At 28.6% G+C, this 17,447-nt stretch overlaps 1 protein-coding gene across 2 annotated transcripts; it reads left to right on the top strand.

The window, feature by feature from the left end:
• The first annotated feature begins 4,856 nt into the window (after window positions 1–4,856).
• On the top strand, window positions 4,857–16,329 carry LOC133821663 (cyclin-J18). 2 transcript variants are annotated; one of them, XM_062253829.1, is made up of 9 exons: window positions 4,857–5,022; window positions 5,129–5,205; window positions 5,578–5,677; window positions 5,770–5,868; window positions 5,946–5,963; window positions 6,043–6,113; window positions 6,221–6,347; window positions 6,437–6,497; window positions 15,899–16,329. In XM_062253829.1, exons 1-9 carry the CDS (start codon window positions 4,957–4,959, stop codon window positions 15,979–15,981), a joined length of 702 nt encoding a protein of 233 aa, XP_062109813.1. In that variant the 5' UTR covers window positions 4,857–4,956; the 3' UTR covers window positions 15,982–16,329. The 2 variants fall into 2 exon arrangements, with proteins under 2 accessions (XP_062109813.1, XP_062109812.1); XM_062253828.1 differs by lacking the exon at window positions 15,899–16,329 and having other exon boundaries at window positions 6,437–6,842.
• The last annotated feature ends 1,118 nt before the right edge of the window (window positions 16,330–17,447 follow it).

Raw genomic sequence — 17,447 nt, 5'->3', positions numbered from 1 at the left:
GGACGAAATTCTAAAAGGAGGGGATAGTTGTAACATCTCAAAGTTCTTAATATTGCTTAGTGCCTTAATTAGGGAATTTTCAATATAATGTGTATGTGTAAATTTTCCAAGAGGAAATTACATCAAATATGAGATTTTTTTAAAACTTTGAAGAATATGGTAGTTTTTTTTTTCTTAAGTTTCTTATGGCATTTTTTTTTATTTCCCATATATTTGTAATATTTTATTTCTTTGATAAAGTTGTAGTAGCTAGTTTTAATATGTTTTGAGATTATTTTTATAATTTTATAAAACATTTTCTTACATTATTTTTGAAGAAAAAAATCTGAGACCTTCATCATCATGCTTTTTTTTTTTTTTTCTTTTTCTTCTTATTTTCTTCCATTTTTTTATCTTCATCAATCAATATTTTCTCCGAAGTAACCGGTTAACACTATTAAAATAATTTTGATTTTTCTTGTGGTAGTAATCGTATACCACTATCAATTTTTTTAGTGATGTGTGGTAACTTGTTACAACTATAAAAATCAGTTTTATTTTTTTTAAGTGGTATTGTAGTGACTGGTTACAACTATAAAAATAATTTTGAATTTTTTTAGTAATGTACCATTATCAAAATACCAACTGAATTGTAATTGGTTACTTAGTGAGATTTGGAAAAAAGAAACTGATATGAGAAAAATAAACTAAATTGATCGCGAAGGTAACTGGTTACAGCTAGGTTTGAAAAAAAATATATGAAAAAAATGGAATTAGTTGCGATGGTAATTGGTTACTTAGCCAGACCTGGAAACAAATAGGATGCAAACATTTAAACTTATCATAATTGTAACTGGTTATAGCTAGGTTTTAAAAAAATCAGATCTAAAAAAAAAAATAGAACCAATCGCCATGGTACCTGGTTACTTAGTCAGGTGTGAAAACAAAATCAGATCTAAACAAAAAAAATATATAAATTAATCGTTATTGTAACTGGTTATAGCTAGGTCTAAAAAAAAAATCAGATTTGAACAAATAGAATCAGACGCCATTGTACCCGGTTACTTAAACAAATTTGGAAAAAAAACAAAAAATAATAACATAGTGTGACTATAACCGATTACAGTTAGGTTTCGAAGAAAAATAAATAAAAATCAGATCTGAAGAATAAGAAGAAGAAAAAGTAGAAGGGCGGAGGTACGTCACTTTCAGGGGCAAGGGCGGAGGTGCGTCGTCGTCGGGGACGGAGGTAGCATCGTCAATAGAGGGCTGAGATGAGGGAACCAAAAAGGAGAGGAGAGAGGAAGAAAGAAGAAAAAATAGTGAGATATCGTGAAGGAGAAATGAGAACGTGAGAGAGAGTTTTGTGTACTGGTTATTTGCGGCAAAAGTACCAAAGTTATTACGTTTGTAGCACTTAATTACCTAAGTTGTTTTTTGACAGCGAAAGTACCTTCTGTCATTCTTTTGGTGCAGTTTGGTACAACTGTCAATTCTCACAATTAAGTTCGTTTGTAAAACGTAGACAAAAGTACCCAATTAAAGAGATATTTGCGGCAAAAGTACCCAATTTAAAAGATGTTTGCGACGAAAGTACCAAATTTACGAGATGTTTGCGATGAAAGTACCAAAATTATAAGTAAATTTCACACCAAGTAGGCAGACTTAACGACGAAACAGACAGTTGTACTAAACTGCACCAAAATATGGACGAAATGTATACTTTCGCCACAAAAAAAAGTTGGGTACTTAAGTGCTACAAACATAATAATTTAAGTATTTTCGCTGCAAATATCCATTTTTTGTATTTATGATTATGGTATTCTATTTTGGGATTTTTTTTATTCGTATTTATGAGATTTTTAATGTTGTTTTACAAAAATATGGACATTTAATTTTTCTACTTTTTTTTTATGCCTTTTTGACTTGAAAGTTCATATTTATGAGATTTTCATTCCCATAAATTTGAAAAAATATATAATTATGCCACATTTTTTTATCATAGTTATGTTTTATTTGATTTTGAAGATAATTTTTTTTTTCAATTTTTTTTTTCATTCTATTGAATTAGTTTTTCAGTTTATTTTCTTTCTTTTTTTCCTTACTTATTTTTTCTTCCATTTTTTCCTTTTTTTTTTTTTCTACCAATTTTTCCTTCATCATTTTTTTTCTTTCCATTTTTCAATTCTTCTTCTTCTTCTCCATTTATCTATTTTTTTCTTTTATTTGTATTGTTTTGTTCATATTTTTTTTAGATTTCTTTCATTTATTTTTCTTTTTTTCGTTATATTTGTTCTTCATTTTTGTATTTATTTTTTTCTTTTTCCATTTTTTTCATTCATCTTTTTTTTCTTTTCATTTTTCCATTATTTATCTTCTTCTTATTTTCATTTTTATTCATTCATCTGGTTTTTTTTCCTTCATCATTTCTTTTGTTTTGTTTTTTTCATATTTTTTTAGTTCTCTTTCCTCAATTTTTTTTCCTTCTCTTTTCTTCATTTTTTGTACTTATTCTTTTCTCATTCCATTTTTTTATTTTTTCCATACATATATTTTAACATTACATAATTATTTTACTATTTTTTTTATTATCTTTTATTATTGAATTTTTTTTATAGTTTTTTCCACTCTATGTAAAAAAAATTCAAATCAAATTTTTCAGCATTTTCTTTTTACTATAACCCTTATAGCAACACCCGAATTTGGAAAGAAAATTAATAAAGATATGAAAACATAAATGGGTAACCATTTACCATGATGAGAACATTCAAATTTATAAAAAAATTTATATGAAAATGTGAATGGGTAACCAGTTATCCTAGTGGCAACATCTAAATCTGGGAAAAAAAAATATGAAAACTTGAATGGGTAACTAGTAACCTTAATAGAAACATCCAAATTCGGAAAGAAAAAAAATAGATATGAAAACGTGAATGAGTAACTAGTTACCCTAATGGGAACATTCAAATCCGAAGAAAAAAAAATCTGATGAAAATGTGAATGGGTAACCAGTTACCCTAGCAAGAACATCCAAATTTGAAAAAAAAAATAGATATGAAAACTTGAATGGATAACCAGTAACCTTGATATGAATATCCAAATTTGGAAAAAAAATAATAGATATAAAAAACATGAATGGGTAACTAGTTACCCTGATGTAAACATTTAAATTTGAAAAGAAAAAAAAATTGATACAAAAACGTGAATGAGTACCTGGTTACCCTGATGGAAACATCCATTTTTAAAAAAAAAATCATATGGTAACTGGTTATCTATGTTACTAAAATCATAGTTACTTCTTCTTCATTTTTTAATGAAGTGTTCTTTCTTTTTTTTCCTTCAAATTTGATATATATTTTTTTCATATTTATTATGAGTAACCCGTCATCTGTCATATGGTAACTGGTTAACCCTCTTATGGCAGAAGGTTACTCATCTCAGGGTAACTGGTTACCTCTCATAGTACATGTTATTTTATCTAGTTCTAGGATTTTATTTTTATATAACTGTCAAAGATCAATCAAGTATCTAGTTACCTTACCCAGGATTTGAAAAAAGAAACGTATAGTCTAAAAAAAAAGGAAAAAATGTTTATAATAAATAAAAATAAAAATAAACACAATTCATATTAAAAAAAAAATTGCAAAACAACCAAAGAAAAAATAAATCTAAAAATAATATAAAAAAACAAATAAGCTAAAAAAATAATAATCAAATTACAAACATACCATTCCAAATTAATAAATTTGATTAAGAGTAAAACTACGACATAAACCAACTTTTATAAAAAAATATGAGAAATACATTCATAAAAGTAAAAATTCTTAAAAATAAGTCATAGATAACATTTTTTTGAAAAAAAATCATATTTTTGTACACTTTATTAAAATCTCATATAAAATGTAATTTCATCTTCTATTTGTTATATTCTATGGAATTAACATATTTTAGACAGTAAGTATGGCTTATTTTAAACTTTATGTTTATTTTTAACATATTTATATAAACTTCTCATTTTTCAATGGGCGTAGTGCAAAATGACTCTTAATGATGTGTGAAAGTAAGTAAATGTCCATGTTTTTAATTTTATAGTAAAATAACCAGATCATCTCCTTAATATCACATATTACCAAATATGTCATTTAACAAATTACTATTTATTCTAAATATTTTAATATTATGGTATATGTATATTAGTTTTGTTTAATTAGTTTTTATTTTTAAGTTATTTTGATTTTTTTTTTCGTTTTTTATGAGTTGTTGAATGATATACTATACCACAAAATATATATAATGAGTTGAAGAATAATATATCATAAAAACTTACAAAATTATTACTAAAAAATATATATACCATGCTAACAAAGTTATATACCGCCATTAAAATGTATATATCATGATACAAAATTATATACTACCACTACGTATAATAAAATAGAAACTAAATATCACAAAAAAAAATTATATACTATACCACAAAAAACATATACACTAATTAAAAAATAATATAACAACAACCTATAAAAAACTTAAAAAATCAATATAACTTTACAATAAAACTAATTAAACAAAACTAATATGCATATATCACTATATTAAAGTCATACAGTCTTAAATAAATAAATAAATTATAAAAAAATAATATAGATAATCAATAATGTAAAATGTAATTTTTCTATAATTTTAAAAAATAAACACATTAGCTTATTTATTGATGTATTTATTTTGGACCATATTCTATAATTTATCTTTTGGAATTCCGATTTGGGATCCGAAGGCCCATGAGCTTTTTTGGGCGGGAAATAACGCTCATATCATATTCTAATATTTTTGTCTGCGTGGAGTAAAGATAATAATTTTAAGTAATCAGTCAACCAGGAAAGACAACAACGAAAATATTTATGATAAAGTTCTTATTTGATCTTTTTTTAGACTGTACTCAATACATTACCAAAAAAAAGTATAATTCAGAGTGAGATGTGGAGCGAGAGTGCTTTGGCTCTACGACCATGGCTTCTCGAATTTCTAATCGAATCTGCTCAGGTAAGACTTTGAGTTTTCTATTCTTTATCAAATCTTTGGGCGAAATGGACGAATTTCTGCTGATTCATTTCATATCTGCCAATAATTTTTTTATATAATGGTGAAGCTACTCGAAGTGAGTCCGATCGTGAAATACACAGCGCTATCATTCTTCGCCGATAGGTTCTACCCTCGCTTCTCCAGGTAACCTTATTCTTATTCTTTCTCATTTCACTTTCATTTCGCCAACTCCGTTAGGGCAATCAATTATATGCAATTTGTTGCTACATGTATATACTTAGTCGAAGATTGAGGATTTCACATTTTCACTGCACATACTTTTTTCATTGTCATGAATGGCAAAGAACAAGCCTCGAGGAAGTATTTTGAGTTATTGTGACGCAACTTGTACTATTGATTCAAATTCAAACCAAGATTTCCTATTCTATTATTCTTTGAATTTGGAGTAGTTTTTTTTATCTTTTTTTCTTGATGAAAGATGGCCATTATTTATTCTTTGCTTACTTATTATGTTAATCTAATGTTCACAAGAGCCCTGCTGTTGTACTTATATAGGCTCAAAGAAGAGGGTGGCATAGCAAACTGGCTTTTGCAACCGTTGAGAGAAAGCAATTTGCAGTTATTTGCACTTGTTTCCATATGGATATCGAGCAAAGTGAGTGTTCATTATTTATCCTTGTGGACTTTTCTGCAGGGTTCTAGTTGCCACACCTAATTGCTCTTTACCAAATTATTGATGATTCATAGATACACAGTTCCAGACCATTGTCCATCAAATCCTTCAAGTCGTTGGGTGACAAGGTTATCAAAGAGCAGCATTTTACGAATAGGGATTTCCTGGAAGCAGTAAGCTACATTTCGTATACTGGTTAAGAGAAAACATCTCTTTTTCCCCGTCTACTGTTTGATGTGAATTTCCGTAGGAGGTTGTTTTGATGCAGGTAACACTGCTGAAGGATGAAAATTTTCGAGCTATTTTGGTACATCTGAGATGATATGAACTTTCATATTTTTTGGAAGGTCTTGAATTTTGAAATTGGTGCAGTAGATATTGCTTTTATATTCCTTGAAGAGCTTTTGCATCAGCTAAGGTTAGTTCATGATGACTTTCTGAATTTGGCAAAGTAGATTTGACATTTTTCTCTTCCTTGTAGATAATTAGTTAAATCTACATGCAACTTTTATTTATTGAGTTCAGGGAAGTGGCAAAAGTTGGAGACCTTGTGAACTTTGAAGCATGCATGGACATTATGGATCTCCTTTATGAAAAAGGGGAGATATCTACAGAACATTGTTCTTCTCGTTCTCTTGCTGCCTCAACCTTGGTATTTAAATTAAAATAAATTTATTGTCATAGTAATTTCTTGAAAATCATCTATTGTTGAGATTTTATATGCTTTCAATCCTTTTGCAGGTTGCTTCATATGTCATCACGGTTCCCAAACAACGGTGGGAGTTTCCTATTCTTCCTTGGGGTAAGTTTCAAAGAATACATACCTACCCTGAGTTTTCTTTTACTTATTTTTCTTACGAAATCCCAGAAGAAGTTTTCTTTTGGTAGCACAAGAAATGTGCTACTAGTTTCTAAGAAGTAAGTTAATGTTTATGAATGTGGTAAAACATGTATATGCGTGTGTGTACACATGTAGTTAGTATTTACCCGTGTCAGTTTATGACTTAATTTGTTTATTTTTTTAAGTATTTGTATATCCTTTTTCCTATGATATATAATGCCTTTCTTGGTTATGAGATCTTTTAGACTGCAAACTGAAACTGGTATGATTTACAGATTCTTGAAGGATCTTTGTTTTCTACAGTTAGTTTTTGCTCCTTCACTGAAAATTAATCTGTCAATCCATAGCCATATACTTACATGCTTAGCCTGCATCTGCCCTTTTTTTTTTATTATTATTATATATATTTAGGTTAATATATTCTAATTGTCATTTTTTTTTATGAGATTTTTTATGTTGAAGTGGTATCAACTTAAGTAAATAATGCTTAAAAATATAGCTTCTAAGGTAGAATGTAATTTGTGTTGGCGTAGATGTGCTAATTAAACTATTTGTGCTTTTACGATTAATGATGATTTTAGATATTCTAGTATTGTTTCTAGTTTATACGTTTGAAAGTAGTATAAGGTGAATCAAATCTGTTGGTTTGCTCTCATTGCAATTGTAAGCTGAACTGCTTGCAATAGGTGGTGATACCATGAACTCAGTTTCTTAATAACAAAAAACCATATTCCTCTGTCTCTGTCAGTCTCGCTTGTCTCTTCTCTGGAAACTGTTTACTGATAGTTCAGTCAAGATCTGAGTTACTAAAATTCAGCTACTACCAAACTTCTAGTGAATACGTTCACCATGCAATTAAGAATATACTACCATTAAACAACCACAATCAGATTGATTGTCAAAGCTTCTATCTACCACTCTACCATTTTTGTAAATTAACTACTTTTGTTGTAGTCACATCTCGTGTGGAACAGTGGAAGTGAAATACTTTTTGTTGTGACATTCATTTCCATTCTTCCCAACTTTTTTGCAACCATCTCTCTGCAGGTTCCAGTCCTCTTCCAATTTGGTTTGTATCTTGTGATTCCAAATCCTCTACTTTTCCTTCCAAGAATCTTCCAATAATTGGACATAATAACTTTTAGTGAGAGATATGATGTTCTGTTTTTCTTTTAGGTCTTGAATTTTCTCATTTTTGGATTGAATCAATAAATTACCAATTCTTTTTCTAGAAAAATTAAAACTTAAATGTAGTATAATTTTTTAAAATTTACAACAATTATAAATACATACAAAAAAAGAAAATATTAAAAAGTCTTTTATCAAATTTGAAAAATATTTTACTTCATTTTATTTCTTTATATTTTCTCGTAAAAATTTTCCTTGCTAAAATCCAAGGTCCAAACAAGGCTTTATCTTTCTTTTTTGTTATTGGTAGAAAGAGATTCTTTTATTCGTCTTCTCACATTCAAATTAGCTCATCATTAATATGAGAAAAGGGATCATTGGTTGTTCTCAGTTTTGAATGTGTTTTTCCCGACTGTCGTACTAGTTTGCGGTCTTTGTGTTGAAAATTTTTAAACTTCTATTATTTTGGTGTGTGTTTATATATATAAATGTGTACATATATTTTTATATGATTGTTTAATTTAAATTCTTGTTCTGTGTTGCTTAATAGGCGTTTATAATGTTTTGACGCTGGTACCATAGTTTCTTTCTTTATTTAAGAATAACACTGAATAAAACTATACCCTTTGGCCAACCATTTTTCTTTTTTCTTTTTAATTATTTTGAGGAAAGATTGTTCGTCTTATTCATTCTAGGAAATGCTTAACAGTATCAGAGCTTTATCTTGTGCTCAAGCCATACATCAACATTGAGTGCTGGCAAAAATGATTTTGTTTTTACCCCTATAAATGATCTCATTAAAATCCTTATAAGAATTAACTAATTTCTATATAAAATTAATTAAAATGTGTTTCTTTTTCATCTGATCAAACTGATTCACTAGTTAATGTATAAAATGTACTATGTGATATATTTGGACATTTATTTATCACAAGGATAAGTGGTTAACTTCCTATTTCATTCTCTTGTCAAATTATTTTTTATGGCGGTGTTCGTTGTAGTAACTGCATTTTTTTTTGTAAATTTTCGAAAAATTTCGAATAGTTTACATTGTCGAAAACATATTTGTACGTGTTGTAAACCGGAATATTAGAAACTTTGTTTTTAGCATGTTAAATTATTCAGAATTTTTCGAAAATTTACAAAAAGGATAACGTAATTACAACAAACACTGTCATGAAAAAAGTAAAAAAAAAAATACTCCGACAAGTATTTTTTGGGGCGGATATTGAAATAGGAGGATGATGCTAGCACTCCGATAGAACATACTACTTTTTAAAAAAAAAGTCAAAGTGTAAAAAAATAACATTTTAAATTCCCTTTTATCATTCCTTTTCCTTTTTAATGGATAAGCATTTTTAAGGTAAAAACAAAACCATCATGAGCATCGAGTTTGGGTCGCAAATTTTGAGCCGTATGTGCAATGTGGGGTCATTATTTATTGGAAAGAGAAATTTGTTGAAATCGTAGCCTTTGTAGAGCACAATGGAGCGCTGTGTTTACTGGGGTCCCTAGTCTGGCCCAACTACATTGTGCAAAGGTAGCGATTGGCTCGGTCTTGCCCTTCTAAGGTGGGAACTAGTTCCACATTCAATCATCGCCTTTCCATAGCCATTAAAGTTGACTAGTGACCGCTACATCTGATCATTGATATGGTAAGCTCTCACAGTACAATAGGGATACAATTGGGTCCATTGAATATTTTGTGTATAGCTGTATAGAGTCCCTTCTGACAATATATTAATTTTGAAGATAATTTCTTGATAGCCGACCTTATCTCACTGACTTTCTTTTTCTTTGGTTCAATTTCAACGATGCACTATCTAAACCATAGAGCTACACTGTATCCATAATACCTTTTTTATGGTCTCACTCTTCTTCTTGTACCCTTTTATTTTTGGCCTCTCCCTGGGTTTGACAATCCAAACAAGTGTTGAATGTTTACACTTTTAGTCAAATAAAACAGTAAAAGGTACGAGTTGTTTGTACATACTGGGGAAGCTTAGAACAAGATAAGGGTATGATTGATTCTTAGGCAATAGTCCAAAGAATGATATACTCATTTGCAGTTAATTTCTTTTTTCTATGTACCTAGTAATGATAACACTGATATGCAGAGATGTGCATGTTCAGAAATTTGACTGTGTATACTGATAGCATTAATTGTTACAGCTGTTAGTGAAAAAAGAAAATGTAATGATTATTTTAGTTTTTGTCCTTTAAATGTGGCTGTTAAGTTTCCAGTTTAGTTGTTCACCCTTCATATTTATTAGTCATTCATCGCTGTAGTTGAATTGAGTTTGCAGCTCCTTTCTCACAAGGAGATGGATTACACAGTTCACCTGATAAATGCAAGAGAGGTTGTAAATGTTGAGTGTAAACCCAAGTTTTAGTCCCACATTAGAAACACATTAAATGAGTATATGTAAATGCTTTTGTGCTTGCTATAAAAATAATTTTTTTTGAATATATATTAATTTATATTAAGTGTTGCCATGAACGAAATTTCTTTCCAATAGTGATTTTTTTTTCAATTATTTAAAATTAAAAGAATATTTTGTTCTTTATAAATTTATTTCACGGAAATATTACTCTACATTATTCTCTAATTAAAAAACTATTTTTAGTCCACATAATATAAATTATGATCATACGTGTTATTAACGGTGAGATTTCGTCAACGAGGTTAGGTTGGAAAACTCAAAGTGTAGTGAGAAAATGAAGAACTGAGAATGAACTTAGAAGGACTTCAAAGTAAAAGTGCAGAGCAACAATGAAGAACCAAGTGTATATTGCTTAATAGTTTGTGTTTACAATGAATTTTCTAACTCCCGTTCTAGTGGGGTGAATGGTTATTTATAGTCGGGCTCTAATGGCCAAGGCTATAAATTGGTCCCTGAAGACGAGATAGCACATGAGTACACTGCTAAGGTAGTGGCGCAGGTTGTTATGGTTCAGAGGATAGTGGTGGTTGACTCTGGTACATGCCAGGCGTGGAGATGGTGTTAACACTTCTTGTACCAACCCGTACTACCGCTACTTGCCTGATCCAAGTGTCAAGTCGTACATCCGACCTCTCCAAGGTCGTATGTACCTAGTGTATATTGCTTAATAGTTTGTGTTTACAATGAATTTTCTAACTCCCGTTCTAGTGGGGTGAATGGTTATTTATAGTCGGGCTCTAATTGCCAAGGCTATAAATTGGTCCCTGAAGACGAGATAGCACATGAGTACACTGCTAAGGTAGTGGCGCAAGTTGTTATGGTTCAGAGGATAGTGGTGGTTGACTCTGGTACATGCCAGGCGTGGAGATGGTGTTAACACTTCTTGTACCAACTCGTACTACCGCTACTTGCCTGATCCAAGTGTCAAGTCGTACATCCGACCTCTCCAAGGTCGTATGTACCTTACTTGTCAGCGTACCTATGGGTGCCACTCGTCCTTTTTGAGATATGCTTTATTCCAAGTTCCTTCTCACTTCACTAAGTATTAGTAAGCCAATGAACTCTTCTCCAAGGTAACGAGAGTCCCCTCTATGACAATGCTTAAAGTGGGAAATGGGCCATTGCATAAGCTTTTTTAAGACATCTTTTTGCATATCCAAGTGTCCATACTTAAGGGGAGGAATTACCACCTTCAACCCTTTGTGTACGCTTGTGAAAAAGCTTTAGGTTGATGATAAGAGGTCACTAGTTGGTATAGCAAAGCCCTTCATCGAGTTAGCCTTGCGTTGAGGTGTTGGCGTAGGTGTGGCATCCCGTCTCGCATAGCAAGATGACCTCGCGGGTAGGTGTGACAGGCCCTCGCTCTTGCATAGCGAGACAACCCCACGGGTAGGTGCAACAGGCCCTCGGTCTTGCATAGCGAGACAACCTTGCGAGTAGGCACGACAGGCCCTCGGTCTCGCATAGCGAGACGGGTCTTTAAGAAGTCAAGGTGTGGCATCTTGCATTGCATGGTGAGACGACCCAACGAGTAGGCGCAACATCTTCTCGGTTTCGCATAGAGAGATGGGCTTGCAAAGCGAGGCATTGTCATCGTCATGGTATCGGGGTCGTTAGACCGTGGTCTCCCACATAGCGAGACCTCAGTCACTACCTTGCCATGCGTCGACGCATCACGATGCCATGGGATGGAGTCAACTGAGCACTAATTAGGTAAAATTACTATGAGGGGTGGAGTTCTTTTCTTTTATGCTGAAACCCATCGTGCAATTATGAATATGAACGAGATTAGTGATGGTTAAGATTTAGAGTGAGATGAAAATGTGCAAGCCTAGAGAAAAAGAAAGGGATATCGATTTTGGAGATTATGAAGATTAAGCCGATTTTGTTTGCAGGGAAGTGAAATATAAAGTAAGTATAATATTTTTGGGTAAGATTGTGGTAGGTTTCCTTAAAAGGACATAGTGGAAGGTTTTTTTTTTTTGGAAACATGTATGAGTTGTAGTTCTAGTTTTTTTATATGACAGTGTATATTGTAGTTATAAGAGTTTTTTCACAAATTTTTAAGAAATTTTAGATGATTTAAGGTGTCGAAATCAAGATTCAAACAACCTGTTGCACGTGTGCATATTCTGATTATTACATGTGTGAGACAAATGTTAATTTCGGCACCTTAAACTCTTTAAAATTTCTTGAAAATTTATGAAAAGTTTCTATAACTACAATATTCACCAAAAAGACCAAGTCATTTTAAGGACCTACTGCAAAAATCCCCTAATATTTTATTAATTGCATTTTTTTTAAGAGCAGTACAAAAAAAATTAAAAGCAATTTATTTTATTTTTAAAACATTAATAACAATTATATACACCCAATTTTATTATAAACTAAAGTGGTGCTCCCACCACCATAGATTTGTTTTTATTATTTGATAAATTTAAACGTTTCAAAAATAAATAAATATAATATATAATGAAAAATATAGTGTTATAATATACTCACAAAAAATTATTTATTTGTTTATTGGGATGTAATATATACAAAATAGTGGTCATAGACATATGACCTGTTTGGTACAATATTTTGAAAAGTTAAAAGATGTTTTTTTAAAAAAGTTGTGGAATACAATTGTTTGGTAAACAGCTAAAAAATGGTTTATTGAAAAATTTGTGCAAAAAGTTTTAACTTTCTGAACATAGCTTTTTGAAAAATCTTTGCAGTATTTTTTTATTTAAATACATTTACTTTTTTATTGTATATTACTCTAAATAAAAATATTTAAAGTAAATTAATATAATAATAAAATAAAAATATTTAAATCTAAAATATTTTTTATTTATACATTTTTTTTATAATTTATATTTATTAGATATTTCTAAATATTTTTTTATTTTAGTAATTTTAAATTAATAAACCACTTCAATAAAGAGTTTATTATACACTTTAATATTATTTTTGCATCTCTTAATATTTTTAAATTATAATTTATTAAATACATATCAATTTCATGTTTTAGAAAGAAATAAAAATTATAATTTTAATATGTTTAAATAAATACAATATTTATATTGAAATTTATTAAATATGTTTTTTTGAATTTATTTTACTAAAATAAATATGACATCTATTTTTGTCTTTTAATATTTAGCAACACTTTAATCATATGTCTCTTCTATATAATAAGTGTAGATAACAAAAAATTTTGGTTTTAACGAATTTTTATTTTTTTAATGTTAACTTTAATCGAATATTCTTATATTTAATAGAATATTCTTATATTTAATAGTAGTTTGTAAACACTTAAACTTATATAAAATAAATAAAAAATTAAAAAAAGATATTTTTGAGATATTTTACAATGATAATTATTAAAAAATAATAAATAATTAAACAAATTAAAATAGGATATTTTTTAGATATATTACAATAATAATTATTTAAAAATAATAAATAATTAAGCAAATTAAAATGTGATATTTTTGAGATATTTTACAATAATAATTATTTAAAAATAATAAAATCATAAGTTTTATAACTTAAATAAAATTTAATTAAACTTAAACTCACTTATTAGAATAATATCATATTAAATATATAATATAATCTACTGTGAATTAGCAACAAATTATTTTTTTTAAAACTAGCAAGATACTTAAATTTAAAATCCACGAATAATATTTAATATTACATTAAACATATAATATATAATCTCTTGTTGTCACTCTCAAATTCAAAAATTAAAACAAACATAAATTTAAACAAAAATAAATAAATTATTTAATTGAAATGTGATATTTATTTCAAAATTTGTATGACATTAATATAAATTTAATAACAATAACTAATAAATTCTATAAATCAAACTAAGCAAACGTGCATGTTGCTTGTATCTAGTATATATTATATTAGATATAAGCAACGTGCAATGCACGTTTGTGTAGTTTTATTTATATAATTTTTTAAATTTGTATCATTGTTATATAAATATTTCAAATAAATAAAACATATTATATATAAAAGAATAGCATAAACATATTGAATGAAAAATTAAATCAAAATAAAGTTTACGGTTTTTTTAAAAGTATATATAATATGATAACTTTTTTAAACATGAATGATAATTTTTTTAATAAAAATTAACATTATGTATTATATATTATTATTATAATATTTAAATTTATATTGGTATAAGTATTAAATATTTAGTTTTGTATTAAATATTATTATAATAATAATATTTTATAATATTTGAATTCTTATTAATATAATTAGTAAAAAAAATAGAATTATATATTATTATCATAATAATATTTATAAATATTAATATAGTTATTAAATATTTAGTCTTGTAGTATATATTATTATAATAATGATATTTTATAACATTTGAATTTGAATTTATATTAATATAATTATTATATATGTAGTTTTATATTAAATATTATTATAATAATAATATTTTATAATATTTAAATTTATATGAATATAATTAATAAATATTTATTTTTAAATGAATATTCAGTTAAATATTTAAAATATTATGTTAAAATTAACAAAACAAATGGTTAAAACTAAGAAATTTTGTTATTTACACACTTATTATATAGAAGAGATAGTTTCAAATACTTTAATAACACTTTAAAATTTATAATTTACCAAACACTTAGTAACTTTTCACCGCATCAAATCGACAACTCACAGCTACTTCCAAACATGACTCCAATATATTTTTATATATTACATATCTTGTGTATATATATATATGATACTACAGTTTTTCTTTCGGTGAATTGTGGTTCTTTTTCTAGTTATTTATGATAGAAACACTTTATATTTATATTAGGTATTAAAAAAAAAACGTTCAAACTGGTCATGATTCGCTCATTAACAACACTAGAATAGAATGTAGGCCTCCGCGGGTAGAAGTAGAGCCACTGTATTTGTGTCTTGTGGAAAGCTTAAAGCTGAACTAGAGTCTTGCCCGTAACAGAAGAACGTCAAAAGGGGTTGTGGTGATATAATAATGAAGCTAGAGATTGAAATGAAATCCTCATCTTAAAGAAAGGAAAATAAACATAAATAAATAAATAAATTCTGGTTTGTCTGTTTCTACATCTACATAGTCCTTATCCGAAGACAAAACATAACACTTAGATTGTGATACAAAGTAGGGCCCATTCCGACCCAATTTTGGTTGTCTTGCTTTCAAGAAAGATTGAGGCTCTTCATGTACCACCAGGCACCACCTACTCTGTCCACTTGTTAGGCTTTTCCTGTGTTCATACTTCTAAATGATGTTTTTCCAGTTTTCTATTTCAAAGTGTTTGCTGTCTTCGTACTTTTCATATAAGATACTTAATACTTATTTTCTGTCTTCATTTAGCTACCATTTTTCTTAATTTTATTAAAAAAAAATTGGGTTATGGAATTCTTGTGTTTTCAATTGAAAACGTTGTTAGGTATCACCAAATGCCAGCCACCTATAGCTGTTTGTGTTATTCTTCATTATCTTGGACCACTTAAGCTAATTATTTTGGCCAACCATAAGTTCCTAGAAAGATATTATTATTATTATCTTATTTAAAATGAGGAAAGTATTTTTGACTAAGATGTGGATAAGCCGTGCGGTGCCCCCCTCTTTTTTCTTTTTTTCCTGTTATTTTTTCAGGTTTGCACTTATTTAACTTGAGCTCAGATAGCTTCACTTCCATTAAAACTATTGTACTTTTTATTATTGTTAATTGTTATCACAAGCTCAGCTGATACTAATTAATGGAATATTTGTTGCAGTTAGATTTGTAACAGGTTGCAAAGAAGAGGATATTTTAGAGATTCTCAGAGACATTCTAAAGCATGTATTCGATCCTTCTTGATAAGACACCAAACCACCATAGAAATAAAAAAGAATACAAAAATTATAATTGGAGCATATGACTCTTGTGGCTGGACAAGGAACATTAAATATGATCAGCTGCTCAGTCCTTGTGTTGTGTGTGCTACACTTTCTGGCCGAAGCATTATATTTTGGATCTAAACAATGTGTGAAGGTTATGTTATTATAGGGACCAATTCGTCAAACCAAACTTGAGAAAGTAAGTACTTTGGTAAAGCTACGTGTAAGTTGTGGGCTCTACCACACGGTTGTCTGATTTTATTAAAAGAAATTCAGTCCTTTTCTGCCATTTATTTTCTAGGTGTCGGCTCCAACACAAAGAACAGATGCCAAAACCTCTCAAAATAAATAAATAAACAAAATATTTCCTTTAGAAAAACAAAGAAATAAGGTCATTCTATATAAGCATTTTTTTTCTATTTTTGGATTGTCTATTTTCTTTTTTAATTGTATTATGTACTTGTGAGTAATCTATTTTGTTAAGTAATTTTGGATCTAAGCATGAATTTAGATTATGGTCAAAGATTCGAAGTCGCTTTAATTACTTGCCAGGTGTGTTGATCACATTTTATTGTTGTTTTTTAAGTCAAGTTTGGGGGCTAACAAAGAGATTGGATAATGGATACGTCTTGTATATGGTAGGTACGTGCTCACTATCTGATTAGGATATGAGTAAGTATTGTATACAAACAAGACTTCAACTATATCTTAGTTTCGCTATCTTGTGTTGTTTTGTGTACCATAATTTTGTTACTTGTGACGAATCACTTGTTGAAGTTCTTATACAATCTAGTTTTATTGTAATTTTCGAGGAAATGTTTCATAAATAGTTGTAAAAAAAAAACATGATGAAAGTAAATTTTCTTAAAAAAAAAATATCACACAAGCTTTCATTTATTGCATTCATAATTGTTCTAATGTAAAGGATAATTATTAAGATATTTGGTGCTGTATTCCTTAAAGTAGGAGGAAAGTATGAATGGCTTTAGGATTAATAGAAAGAAGTGTCCTTTCTTTAGTTTAAAAATTTTCTTGAGTGAAATTTCGTAAAAGTAAAAGAATAATTTAATTTAATAAGAGAAAAAAAAAATAAACAAACAAATTTCGAAAGCTTAATTCTTATTGGAAACTATTTGGCAGGAATGATAAATCCCACACAAGTGAGATTCAAATTTAACTGAAAGTAAGATAAGTAACAGGGAATTTACCTTCTAATCTCTGCCATTATATAATATCCATTTATTGTTTGGTCACCCTTTCTTTCCCAAGAATAACTCCAGTCAAGTGTTTTTTTTTATTTTTTAAAAAACATAATAATTATTAGAAGAAGGTGACAGTACCAAACTAGTGGTTTGACATTATGAAACATTTAATAAATCACCACACCACAATGATACTTTATCAATCATATTTTCGTACGAATTGGAAATAGTTACTATTAGGGGT

The sequence above is a fragment of the Humulus lupulus genome, chromosome 3 (genome assembly GCF_963169125.1).
Source record: "Humulus lupulus chromosome 3, drHumLupu1.1, whole genome shotgun sequence".
In the NCBI taxonomy this organism is placed as follows: domain Eukaryota; kingdom Viridiplantae; phylum Streptophyta; class Magnoliopsida; order Rosales; family Cannabaceae; genus Humulus; species Humulus lupulus.
Note: the sequence above shows the minus strand (reverse complement) of the source record. Positions and strands in the feature narration are given on the sequence as shown.